General features: G+C 41.5%; 1 protein-coding gene across 1 annotated transcript in view; it reads right to left on the bottom strand.

Moving 5' to 3' along the window:
- Positions 1-3,098: 3,098 nt before the first annotated feature.
- EIF3A (eukaryotic translation initiation factor 3, subunit A) overlaps positions 3,099-12,987 on the bottom strand; it is a 28,357-nt gene continuing 18,468 nt past the window's right edge. Inside the window, 7 exon segments of the mRNA XM_010003967.1 lie at positions 3,099-3,786; positions 5,139-5,308; positions 5,729-5,903; positions 6,819-6,986; positions 7,017-7,612; positions 11,915-12,003; positions 12,936-12,986. Coding sequence (XP_010002269.1) covers positions 3,545-3,786; positions 5,139-5,308; positions 5,729-5,903; positions 6,819-6,986; positions 7,017-7,612; positions 11,915-12,003; positions 12,936-12,986 — 1,491 coding nt within the window. The 3' untranslated portion in view covers positions 3,099-3,544.

Consider the following 12,987-nt stretch of genomic DNA (forward strand, 5'->3'; position numbering starts at 1 on the left):
AGGACAGCTGACCCTTCAAACTTTTGCAAGTTACTGTCTTACAAAGATGGAACCTTTTAAGGATGTTTTGGTGTTTTGCTTGTTTGGTTTTTAAGTAAGCTGCTGTGATGTCCTGTACACCAGCACACTCCTTGTGGCACTGAGTAGGCAGAAACATGCTTGTTCTTGGTCACTCTTAAAAACCTTATTACAACAGATAGTGCTTACAGTGTCACAGAGTGTTGATCTGTTAAATTACTGGAGGCAATTTATATTAATAACTTAAATACTAGGTAACTTAATCAGAAAGCTACCAATAGCAGTGGAATAATTTACAGACTCTCCATCCTACCATAATTAAATGCATTAATAATTCTGTTTAAGAGCTGGACCAGACATTTCAGCTCTAACTGGTTCTGCTGTGGCAAAATAGGAAGGGTCAGGAACTCGTGTTATGCCACTCAGGGACCTACTTATTGCCATTCTGCAGTAAGCTACACAGGATGGGTAGATCACTAGTGCCTGAAGAACAGGTACATTTTGAACCTGCCATTGCCCTGACCCAATACCTTGACTTTACAGGCTTACAGTTTAACAGTGCCTTGTAGCTACAAAAGGAAAACTTGCCTAAATGTAGCAATTTCCCTCAATGACTGCAGCCCACAGATATTAGAACAACAAAGATACCTTTCATTTACAGAAAGACAAGAAGACTCCTGATGTTCTTCCTGTTGGAGATTGCTTCCTGGCTGTCCACCAGCCCCCCTGCACTCTTGTTTGTATCTCAGGACCTTGGTGACACCAGTTGTGGCTGTGCTTAGGCTGGATCTGCACCACTTCATTCACTGCCCTTTAGAAAAAAATGAAAACGTCTGTGCTCTACTTCTGCTGAGCTCTTGACACTCGTCAGCTGGGAGTCAGTCTCTGGGCTGCTCCTGGAGTAGGAGAAAAACTGGACTGTTCATGATCATCTTGCTCTGCTCTTGGACATTTGTTTTGATTGAGCAATATTTGCACCCATTTAACCAGCAGCAGCCCTAAGTTCTGCCCTCTATATGCCTATAGCACATGACAGCATAAGGTTCAGGGAAGTGTTTAACTGACCATGAATCAAATCAAACACAGCAGTGCTTGACAGGTAATTCCTTTGACCTCATCGATGTTTCCAGGTTACCAAACTTTGCTGAAGTATAATTATTGCTGTAGATGGAGGTTTTAGCTGTTGGCCTTTGGTCAGTGGTGGGTTTTGGTGACTGTAGTTAGCATTCTGTCTAAAATTATCAAGCAGTAAATTAAACACACTGGCATGTCTGTGAAACTCAGGTCTTGCAGATGTTTTCTCAAGCTGCCCAGTCCTGACAATTTTACGTGTTGGCAGCATTATCATAATCTCAGAATGGAACTGAAGAGCACAGGTTTGGGATCACAGCTTTAGCTGGGGCAGTGGTCACTAAAAACAGCTTCATTTGGATAAAATTAAAAATAAGTGACTGGAGGTATAATTGCTCTTTGCATCTCCCTAGCGACTGGAGAAAGGCAAATGTTGAACCTATCTTCAAAAATCGTCAAAAGGACTACCTGAGAAACTACAGGCCAGATGGTGTCACTTCAGCCCCTGGGACAGTTATGGAAGAAGACATCTCAGAGCATGTTTTTGGGCATATGCAGGAGAAGGTGACTGGGAACAGTCAGCATGGATTTACTGAGGGTAAACCACATCTGACTCACCTGCCTTCTACAAAAAAAATCACTTTGTTGATGGATGTTCTTGATTTTGACTTTTGCAAGGCTTTCAACATTGTCTCACACAGTATTCTTGTGCCCAAGTTAGAATGTTACAGCCTAGATAGTTGGACAGCCAGGTGGGAGAAAAAGTGGTTGGATGTTCAGGCTCAGCATCATGAAACATTGGAGAAACATGGTTCTGAGTACAAAGTCTGACTTCACAGCAAGCAGCCAGACTGTTGAGCTCCAGGCATCTGTTTTAACAGGAAAGATTCTGTAATGCTAGGACACAGAATGTAAGGTAAAAGTTAACTGTAAGGTAACAGCAACAGGTAACTGAACAGCAGCAGCACCCACTGCCCCAGATCCAGAAAGTGCTCCCTGTGACTGGAAAGCTCCCACGCTCTAGTTCCATCTTTATAGGACTGTATGAGGCACAAAGAAAGGGGTTGGTTTGTTTAGAAAACACTACTGTTCTGCAGGAATTCTGACTCAAAAAACAATGGAAGTGACAAGCTCCAAAGGCACAAAGATCTGGCCCTCAGAAGATGACTATAAGAGCAAGTTTCTACTGAGTAGTAGGACCTGGAAAGGAAAGGACAGGAAAAGGCCAAGAGATGTATTACAGCTTTTGCTCACACTCATTTAAATTAAACCAGATTTCTCAGGAAGAAACCATCCAAGGTGCTCTCCCACTCCCCTTCAGCTGGTAGAGGAACAGGAACATGCAGAGGACAGAGTTGTTCAACAACTGTTCTGCATTAACAGACACTAAAGGAAGTTACTAAAAAGTCAAGACACTGTAGCAGCTAATTCCTTAAGTTGTTTATTTATCATTGAAGAAACACACAGCAGCAAGTTCTGTGTTGGCTTCAGTATGAACAGCTAGTTCATCGTTGTTACCACACCCCAAAACTGAAGTCAACACAGCCATTACCACAAATCACTTTTTTCGGAAAGGGAAAGAATTGACCCTGAAGACAAAGAATTGGGGGAAAACTCAACAGCTTCTCTAAAACCACACAATTTAAATATGACAATATTTATAAATCTTTGAAAGGCATGAATTATCCAGTGATGGAAAAAGCAGTTGTGATGTTGGCAACAGAAAATACATAGCCATATGTTTACCAAAACACTGAAACTGTAAAAGCTTGATGTTCTGTGGTTGTACACTGCAGCAGTATACATTCCTGGAACAAGGGCTGCAAAATGGCCTCATAGGCATTACGTATTCAAGTAAAGCTACAGAAAATATCCCAGTGTAGCTAATGCTCATCATGTTTATTGTATTTCATTCAAATGTAAAGAACTTACTGAATTTAGATAGTGATAGAATACATCTCTCAGAAACCACCTGCCCTCAAATGTACCTATGTAAAAGAGGGTTTTATTTTTTCTGGCCAATTATGGAAATTAGCTCTGCTTTTTCAATAATTCCACTGTGTGAACAGAGGTGTTTTCAGATGCATGTTCTGTGATGATAATACCCCATTCCAAATTAAGGAAGACTAAAAATAAAAAGGTCAGCCTGTTTTGGTGCAAGATAGAAGCATTACTCAAGACAGCTGTTGGGCTTGCTTCTTTTTTATTTTAGCAACAAATGACCCATGAAATCAGCATCATTTGTAATTTCATAAACTGGCATTCAATTTCCAACCTTCTGCTGTGAGTTTGTGCATGATCAATCTATAGGAGTAAGTAATTCAAGCTCATGCTTTCGTGTTACCTCAAAACATTTGTTAAAGAATTCCAATTCAGAATGTTTATAAGCACAAATATAATCCGCGGATTTGATCAAATCAAAGCTAAAACATTGGTTAACCTCTGTGACTTTCACTTAGCGTCGTACAGTGGTCCACCCTTCTTCATCTGTCTCATTTTTAGTACGGCGAACGGGCTCACGCTCCTTCTCTGTTTTCCAGGAACCTTTCTCCTTCTCCCCATCTCTATCTCGATCTTTGGATGCTGGTGAGGGAGCAGAAGCTGGAGGAGCAGCAGGAGCAGGAGCTGATCGCCGAACCGTCTCACGTTCTTCTCCACGTTCTTCTCTCCTGTCGTCAGCACGCCGCCAGGAGCTTGCTACAAACACACACAGACAATAAAACAACATTTGTTTGTCATGCTCCACCAGCAGCCTGCAAGGGTTCAAACAAATGTGCCCAGCACTGACAGTCTGATTTACTGATCCTCCATCTTGCCAAGAGGGAATATGATGGTGACAGTCAAGTGCAGAGTTTCATTTTATAGTGAAGGAATGAACAGGAACTACCCAAGCCTCTTTTCAGATTCAGGATTGTTGTGAACAACCCAAGTTCCACCTTTTAAACACAGTAACTGCAATAAGAATGTTCTATTGATGTACATGGTTTTATGATGTAAAAATATATTCTTATATTATTATTGGAATTAAAAGCACAAAAGCATCTCCTTAGATATGACTGAATGCTGAAAAAAAGAAAAATCCTAACTTAAAAACACTTGTGGAAAGTGTTTAGGTGTTCACTCTCAAAAGACAGTAAATTACTTTTCAGCCTGCTGGAATCAAGAGGTATAAACAGCACAGGATTACACAGCTCCACTGGTAGCACCATTCACCATCCTTTACTGTATCAAAAATTGTTCATTTCCACTAGGACATTAAGAATTCTCCCCCCCTGTTTGTGACCAAACCTGTGTCAAACACCAAACAGTCAAATAGCAACAATTTTTGATACATTAACACCAATAATTGTCCACCTTGAGACCCCTCAGCCTTTGTACCAGCAGAAGTCCCATGGGATGTGTGGGGTTCCAGCCTCCTGTGTCATGGGACCCCCACGCTAGGGGCAGGGACCCCATGGGATTCTGAGCGGGACGATGTGGTACCTCAGGCTCAGTGTATTTGCTGTTACTGTACTGTTAGAGCACAGCAAAGGATTAATAAACGTACATAATTAAACCAGGTTCCTGTATGTATCATAGAATGCCAGGTTGGAAGGGACCTCAAGGATCATCTGTCCAACCTTTCCAGGTACTACTCTAGTTTATATGAGATGGCTCAGCAGGTGTTTGTCAAAATCAATACTTTTAATATTGTGACACCCACAAGACCTTGTTTGAAAATTACTTTCTGGAATGTCTATCTTGATAAAAATTTAAGTGCAAGAATTTCATTCACCCTGAATGTAACCCTACTGTGAAAACTGCACTTAACAATCTTACCCTTCTACTGTGGACGTGATGCTGCCATGACAGAGAAGAGTACAAGTAAAATAGATTCAAGGAAAATGTGTCAATCCCACTATAGCTTCTTTCTATTGCTTTGCTTACGCAAAAGGAATTTAAATAGCTGAAAATGTAACTTCCTCCCATTTTACCACATCCTAGCATTGTCAGGGTAACTGGAGGCCCTACAAGGAATCTGGGCTTCAGGCACACACAAACAAACGTACGTTCTTCGCGGTCAGATCTCAGTGGTGGTCCTCTTCTGAGGGGTGGCTCTCTGTCATCAGGACGGCGGTCTCTCATGTCACGACCACCTCTGTCCCACTCTTCACGACGACTTGAATCTCTCCAGCTAGAGGTTTCCTCAGCTGGCCCTCTTCTCCAACCAGCATCATCCCTTTTGCCATTCAAAACAATAAATAAGATTAAATGTTATGATTTTACCCCTGCTATAGAAAGAAGACACAATAAATCACATCACAGGTATTTTCAGGCCCAGTGGATCTCTTAACATACTGACATACTTCCAAAACCTTTTCTGTCCTTCTGGAGCCCAACATGAAATTATCTTGATTCAGGTTAAAAAATAGTAATAGAAGAGCAGTAAAACATTTTGGGATTCTTTCTGTAAACAGTTTAACGAATCAAAAAGCCCCCAAAATGCCACTAGCCATTTACTGCCTTAAAGTGCTTCATTTCATCGAAACAAACCACTGCTCCTCTCACTAGGCAATGACACAGTATTTCTTTATCAGCAGGGCACTTTTTAAAAAGAAACAGCAACATTCTGGACGTATTTTCAGCAGAGAAGCCAAACCTGGGACGCCTGAAGCGATCATCTCTATCAAAATCTCTCTCCCTGTCAAACTCCCGGTCTTTCTCATTTTCGTCACGATCTTTGTCTCTATCCCATTCACGGTCTCCTGGAGGTCTGGAGTCTCGAGGAGGCCCCCAGCTGTCTTCCCGAGCCTTTTCTCGTTCTCTCCATCCCCCTGAAAGTAAGAAACACAGTCAAAGGAATGTGTGACTGACCTCTGATCTCTCTGTAGACAAAGAATCCATTAATACCCTCAAAGAAACTGGTTCTTCAAGTTTCCATCCCTGAGGATCCAAGCCAAGATGCTTGTAACAAATGTGCAACTTGAGTGGCAGCCAGAGACAAAACACTGTAGAACCTGCTTAATCTGCAGACAGTGATATGGGAGTTCCTGCTTTTTCTTGAAGCAGGAAAAAGGTGAAAGCTTTATCTGGAGTGCTGGTATCTAGATTTGCTTTAGGCTTGGATTACAGAACTAGTGCCAACTTTATAAAGTTGACATGGCACATAAATCTGAACAGGAACCAGGAAATCAAAATCATATCTACCATTTAAACATCATCAACAGTTCTGAAAGGAATCAGAAACAATTGCAGCAATCATCAACAAGACAAGCCTTTAAAAAAAAAGGCAGACACAGAAGCAAAAAAGAAATGATAAAAACAGGAATATCTTTGTACATGTAACAAAAACTTATCAAAACCAGGCCCACTGAAACGATGTATTGAAATCCTCCTTAGGAGGAGGTTAATTTCAGGCATATAGAGGGAGCAAGGAAATAGATCAAGGTGTGCTGAACTAGTGAGAATGTTTCTCTCCCATCAGAGCATTCCAACTTGTGTATCTTGGTTTTGCAATAGGTAAATTACCAGCACATTATATGACCTTTAGGTGGTCTTCCAGGCAAGGAACAGTGCTACATTTATTTTTATTTTTTTTTTAAAGCAAGCCAAATCAAAAGGTTTCATTGCACCAAGTAAAGGAGTGTCCACATTAGCCAAATTAATTCAGGTGTTTTCAGAATTGATTCTCCCACCTCTGGCACCAAGCACATGCTTTGGAGGTTACATTATTATTTATTGTATTTTACCTGGTTTACCAAATGGTCTCCAGGGACCTGGCCTTGCATCATCACCTCCACGCCACGGACCCCTGTCATCATCTCTCCTGGAGAGCCTGTCATCATCTGCGCTGCGCCACGGTCCCCTGTCGTCATCACGCCTGGACATCCTGTCGTCGTCCATCCCCCTCCTGGGACCTCTGTCGTCATCCATCCCACGTCTGGGACCCCTGTCATCATCTGCAGCCCGCCAGCTGCCCCGGTCATCATCCAGCCCACGCCTGGGTGGCCTGTCATCATCCAAAGCCCGTCTGGGAGGCCTGTCATCGTCCAGCCCACGCCTGGGCCCTCTGTCGTCATCTGCTGCGCGCCAGCTGCCTCTGTCATCGTCCAACCCGCGCCTGGGTGGCCTGTCGTCATCCAGAGCACGTCTGGGGGGCCTGTCATCATCCAAAGCACGTCTGGGGGGCCTGTCATCATCCAAAGCTCGTCTGGGGGGCCTGTCATCATCCATTCCACGCCTGGGACCCCTGTCATCATCTGCAGCCCGCCAGCTGCCTCTGTTGTCGTCATCCAAACCACGCCTGGGCGGCCTGTCCTCATCCAATCCACGTCGGGGCGGCCTGTCCTCATCCCCTTCACGCCTCGGTGGCCTGTCCTCATCCCCCTCACGCCTCGGTGGCCTGTCCTCCGTTGGTTCCACAGAAGGACGTTCCTTTTCTTCCACGGCACCACGCCGGGGCAGATCATCCCCTCGCCGGGGCAGATCATCCCCTCGCCGGAAAGATCTGTCATCATCTCTTGGTTCTCCTCGACGCCAATCTCTATAAAACCGTAGGGAATGAGGAAAAAGCAGATGATGCCACCCAGAAAAGCTCTACATATAAGACTGGCAGTATCAAACCCCTCAAGGTCGTTTCTGAGTGCATCCACAATGTGTGGTTGCAAATACACTGACAGAGCTTGCAGGTTTCAAACACACATGTTCTAACCGCCATCATTGCTAGAGGAAAGTGGTAGGTCTCCACCCCTACAGTTTCAGTAAAGTCTGAACAGTTTATCGTCTCTTTCAAAACTACACTTTGAAGGGGATAACTAGAGTCCCTTGCTGGTTCTCAGCTGCAACACAACACAGAAGAATTTGGGCTTCTACATCAATCCTTATCTGACAAACTCGAGCTTAGTCTCAAAGAATCCGCATTAAAAAAAACCTCACAATGATCAACTAAGTATCCCCCTTCTTCCCACGTCTGCCAACCCCATGGTCCAATCCCTGTTTTGCTTTGGCACAGTTCCAGCCCTCCAGACTGGCAACACTTCCACTGACAAGCACCTGCATAGTAAGCTCAGGACTCCATGCATGGCTAGTCCCTGATGGCAAGCCTGCACCAGGCTCTGGGAGGCTACCAGTGCTTGCATGGACTCTCCTTGCTAAGATGTACGTGGGAAGTAAAGAATTGGTGGGAATTTTCCTTGGTCTATTGAGTCATTGGTTCATCTTTGAAATAGGTTTGGATTTGTGTCACTGAAACCATCAGACACTACTGTACAATGGTTAAAGCCTTCCACTCTTGTCACTTCTCCAGATATTCTGTTTAGTTCGATGTCTACAGGACTTCACACATATTTTTAGTCATTACTGCTTAGCTTTGCCACCAAATTAATTAATTTCAGGAAATTAACTTTCTAAGCTAGCTCCTCAGCAATAAAAATAAGCAACAGTACATCATAGAGATGTACTGGTACCTGCTTCTTGGCAAAAGAAGAAAAACTGCACTGGAGCTGAATCTCATGACTTAAAAAAACAACAAACCAAAACCAAACCATAAAAAAAAATAATCCCCCACAAACCAAAGCAAAACAAACTCCACAGGTTTAGAAATCCACTATGCTACTAACATGTAAACAAAATAACAGCAATGACTTGCTACAAAACAACAGATGTAGGACTCCCAAGAGGTGAGAAAAAGAGGCAACAGTTTGTGGCAGCTCTGCATCTCAAGAATTTTGAGGACTTGTGAGGGGAGTAATTCCTAGTTTTGGAAGAACACAGGAGAATGCAATAACTACTGAGCCGTGAGATAAAAACAAGACATGGAGACTGTCAACTTCCATTTAGACTCAAACTGGATCATTTTCCCCTTGGAAAAACCTTATTCATTTCAATTATTACTATGCCTCTCGTTTTTTAGTTTTTTTCTCCTTTAACAATTTCAGTATTCATAGCTCAGATTTTGTCCTTTCCCTCATAGAAATCCCAACTCCCACTTTAAAAGTTTACTCATATTCAGATTCAAAGAGCATCTGACAAATGAGTAAGAACAGAGGGATGCATGAATACTCAAGAGTATTACTGAATGGCAGTCACTGGTAGTAATGCAATCCAGTTCCTATTATTTCACCTGCTCTTCAATGGCCTATAAAACCCAACACACAGGTCTACAGGAGCAGAAAACACGCAGAGAGCTTTACCAAATAAAGCAGAAATTTGCTTGAAAAGTTCACATGATAGTGTCTACCACTGTTACAGGCTTATAGCTTCCCCCTCTTGCCTTTTAACTCAGGCACAAATAGCAGAGACGTAAAATAGACATCAACTCCCCTTTCTACACATTCTGGCTTTTTAGTATTTCTTGGCCATAAGCACAGAAGCACTTGTTGATCCCCTGGGACAGAACTGTGGCAGCAGCAACTCTCGTGAGCTGTGCTAGGTATGACATCCTGCAGCACAGCCCTGCCACTTCTAGTGACTACCAGGTCTGTATTAGTTGTCACTTTATTGTTTCAACAAGCATCTAGTTCCTGACACCATGTTATGGATTTCCTGTAATTAGGGAATGAACAAAAGGTACCCCTGTAAAATGACTTTTTCTACTCAACCAACTGGCTTTTCACTTGGCAGTTCGAGGTTAACCTCCTTCTCCTGCCACTGCAGTAGTTGTAGTATTTATATCAGGATTTACTTACTTCTCTTCCTTATAAAAAAATGTATTAAACTTACCACATAAAATCACTAGTTTTATTTGCCTCTTTCGTTTCTTACAAAAACTACCTTTCTTGCACACTGAAGGAGCAAAGCAAATACCTACAATCTAATTGTATTTCATAATGAAGCCACTAGCTGTCCAAGAGACAGAGAGCCCTTGCTGGATCCCTCTGACTTTCTGTTGTGACTGAAACCACAGAATGGGAAAGACTGGTAACACTGGAACAGGCTGATCATGGGGAATCCAGCACTCTGGGGACTGCTGCACAGTACAACTGGTTGTCCTGTAACTGTAAGGACCTGTGTACCAATATGGTCTATATGCCAGGACTCTGCCATTTCCATGAGAAATTGTCTGGGAGACAAAACTGATAGCTTCTCTCCTTGTGCTAGCATCCCTAAGGACTCTTTAATGCAGTTATTCAACAGCTGTACTCACAGCTAGATATAAGCTGCACACTAAATCTGATGCTCACCTCTCTGTTACTGGTTTAATTACTCAATTCAGAAATACATTTGGAATAACTTCACTCACAGCGAGGTTTGCACTGCTGTCTTTGTATCCAACACATCTCCCCTTTAGGGTTAAAATCCATCTGAAGGTAGACTAGGGCCTATTGAAGAATGCAGCATTACACCTTTCTTCTGCAATTATGTCTGAGCATCGTGACTGTTACTTTGTTATTTCCTAAGTTCAGCAAAATGAAAATAACTGAGATACACTGCTTAACTAAAAATTGCATTTTGACTGCTATCAGTATTTCCTCTCAGTATTCCTCAGTACATTCCTTTTAGTAAAAGACAGAAGCAAAGTTTTACCAAACATGCTACACAATAATCCAAAGCATGCCTAATTTTAACTCCTCAGCAGTCACTCACCTCAATTTCTAAAAAAGCTGAATAGGAAATGACTAAGATATTTATTCAGAAAAACCTCTATGTTATAATGATTCAAAAATGAATTATGGGTCACCTGCATCATTCTGTTGTGGAAATAAAATTTCACATTGAAGCATACAAATAGATGCATTAACCAATTCTGCAACACCTAGGAGTTTCATCCAATTTTTGATTTTGCAATTCACAAGAAGGTGAATGACTACCAAGAATGGCAACACAGCTTTCAAGGAAAGGCTGAAAAACCTCATTTGCTTACCAGAAAATCATACTCTTCAAGTATGTTAGAAGAAATTACTAGAGAAGGAAGCACTAAATTAATTTGCTTCCACTGCAGTCACAATAAGCTGTAATGGATTTAAATTGCCACACTGGAAATTAAGGTTAGACATTTATAAAAATCTATCTACCTGGAAGGTTAATTAAGCACGAAACACACTGCCAGTTGGAACAAGCACTGCTATCTCCATCAGCACAGGCATTTACAAACAACTAGATGTGCACCATCAGAAATATTTTAGATACAGCTCATGGTGTTGCTGGGCAGAGGGATGGAGATATGTTAAAGATCTTATTTTCTACAACTGTATTAAGAGTCTTCATTATTAGTGCATACCCAAACCCCCTAAAATCTACAGGTGTGTACAAGAAGCCTCTTCTTGTTTTTTCTTAAAAAGTGCAAAGTACCTTCACAATATTCTTCCTTCAGAAACCCTTCCTCCTCTGTTCAATGAATTCCTTCAGATCTTAGTTTATGGCACATGTTTTCTGCTCTCTGGCTCACTCTTGGACTGGAATAGTTTTAAGACTGAATTTTGACTTTACTGTTTTTATCGATTACTGTCAATTTTCTAAATGGAAAATCTCAGTTTCATCATCTAAGAACCCTGCATTCGTTTGTCATCCTTCCCCATGCTGTACATACATAACTAACACCAATGTTTGAGTGGGACAGAAATTTTAATTTAAAAAAGAAACCAGGTAAGCAAGTTTTTTATCAGATGTGAAGGTGCTTGCATCTCTAAGCTAAACAGAACAGGAATGTTATCTGAGTGCAGTTCCAAGATAAAACCTCTCTTTCATTCCGAGATCCTTACAAAGCAATTTTTTAATAGAAGATGACTTTCAGAGATGTAAAGTCATGAGATATTACTCAGTTAGTGCTGCTTTAGCAGTAGCAATGAAAAGTGAGCCTACACATTTTGAGCCCAATCCAAGTGGAACTTAGTAACCCATTGATTACCTTTCCACTGGTGCTCGTCGCCATTCAGATTCTGTCTCACCACCTCTTCTCCAGGAACTTTCAGACTCCCTGTCACCCCAACGAGATTCCTGTATGTCAAAAGAAATTAGGAACATTCTCTCTGGATACTTTAAAAAGGAAATTTTCAACATCTAATTTACTCCTTTCAGAGCACACTATGTAATTTTAAAATTGGACTGTAGAAAATATTGAACTATCAGGAGTTAAGAGTAACTGAGGTATGGTCTTAGCTGCTTGACTTCATTGCTTCTGGCAGAGTTAAAAAAAAAAACAGTAATATGTTTCCCTTTGGGCCACATACTTTACTAGCAGGGTAGAATATATGCAAATACACTAAAAGGTTTATGGACAAGTTTATAAACAATAGTTACAGTGAGTCATAGCTACCACCTGTTCACACAAAAAGAGTTTCTAACAGTTCATCCTTTCTACTGCTGAATGACTGTAGGAATAAATTAAAAGCTTGTTTGTTTTTGTGCTTTCTAATCGGATCAGAAAAGGTAAGTGAGTAAACCGAAGGCTCTCTGTAGCAGAGACCATTTTGTTCTGGGTATCTCACAGCACAGGACTGATGAGGTATTTGTAATTCACACAGGTTGCTTGGATGAGGGGCAGAGCAATAATAATTTGTATTTATTTTAAATAAATGTAAAATGTCTCAGCCCACTGCTCGACAAAGCCAAACCACTGAAACTATTTGTAACATACTTGTTTATTCCTTAATTTTACAAGAAGCAAATTAGGTAAACCATGTGAAATATGTGATTTCATAAAATCACACAACCGTAGTAGTTTCTTTAGTTTACTTTATTACTGAGCTACAGATTGCAGATCCTGATAGTGAGCTGTAACTAAGTGACAATAACTTAACTATTTATTGAATTAGCCATTTATGATACAAGAAGAAAACCCAGCTTCAACCTATGATTTTGCATCATCTTTCCAATAAACCATGAAGAAAGAGAAGAAAAAAGAATACAAACTTGCAGGTACTGCCTACCTTTCTTGAAAATGGGTCATCCAGACCTCTCCTTTCCTCTTCTCGACGACGC

The sequence above is a fragment of the Chaetura pelagica genome, unplaced genomic scaffold, assembly GCF_000747805.2.
Source record: "Chaetura pelagica isolate M959 unplaced genomic scaffold, ChaPel_1.0 scaffold248, whole genome shotgun sequence".
NCBI lineage: Eukaryota > Metazoa > Chordata > Aves > Apodiformes > Apodidae > Chaetura > Chaetura pelagica.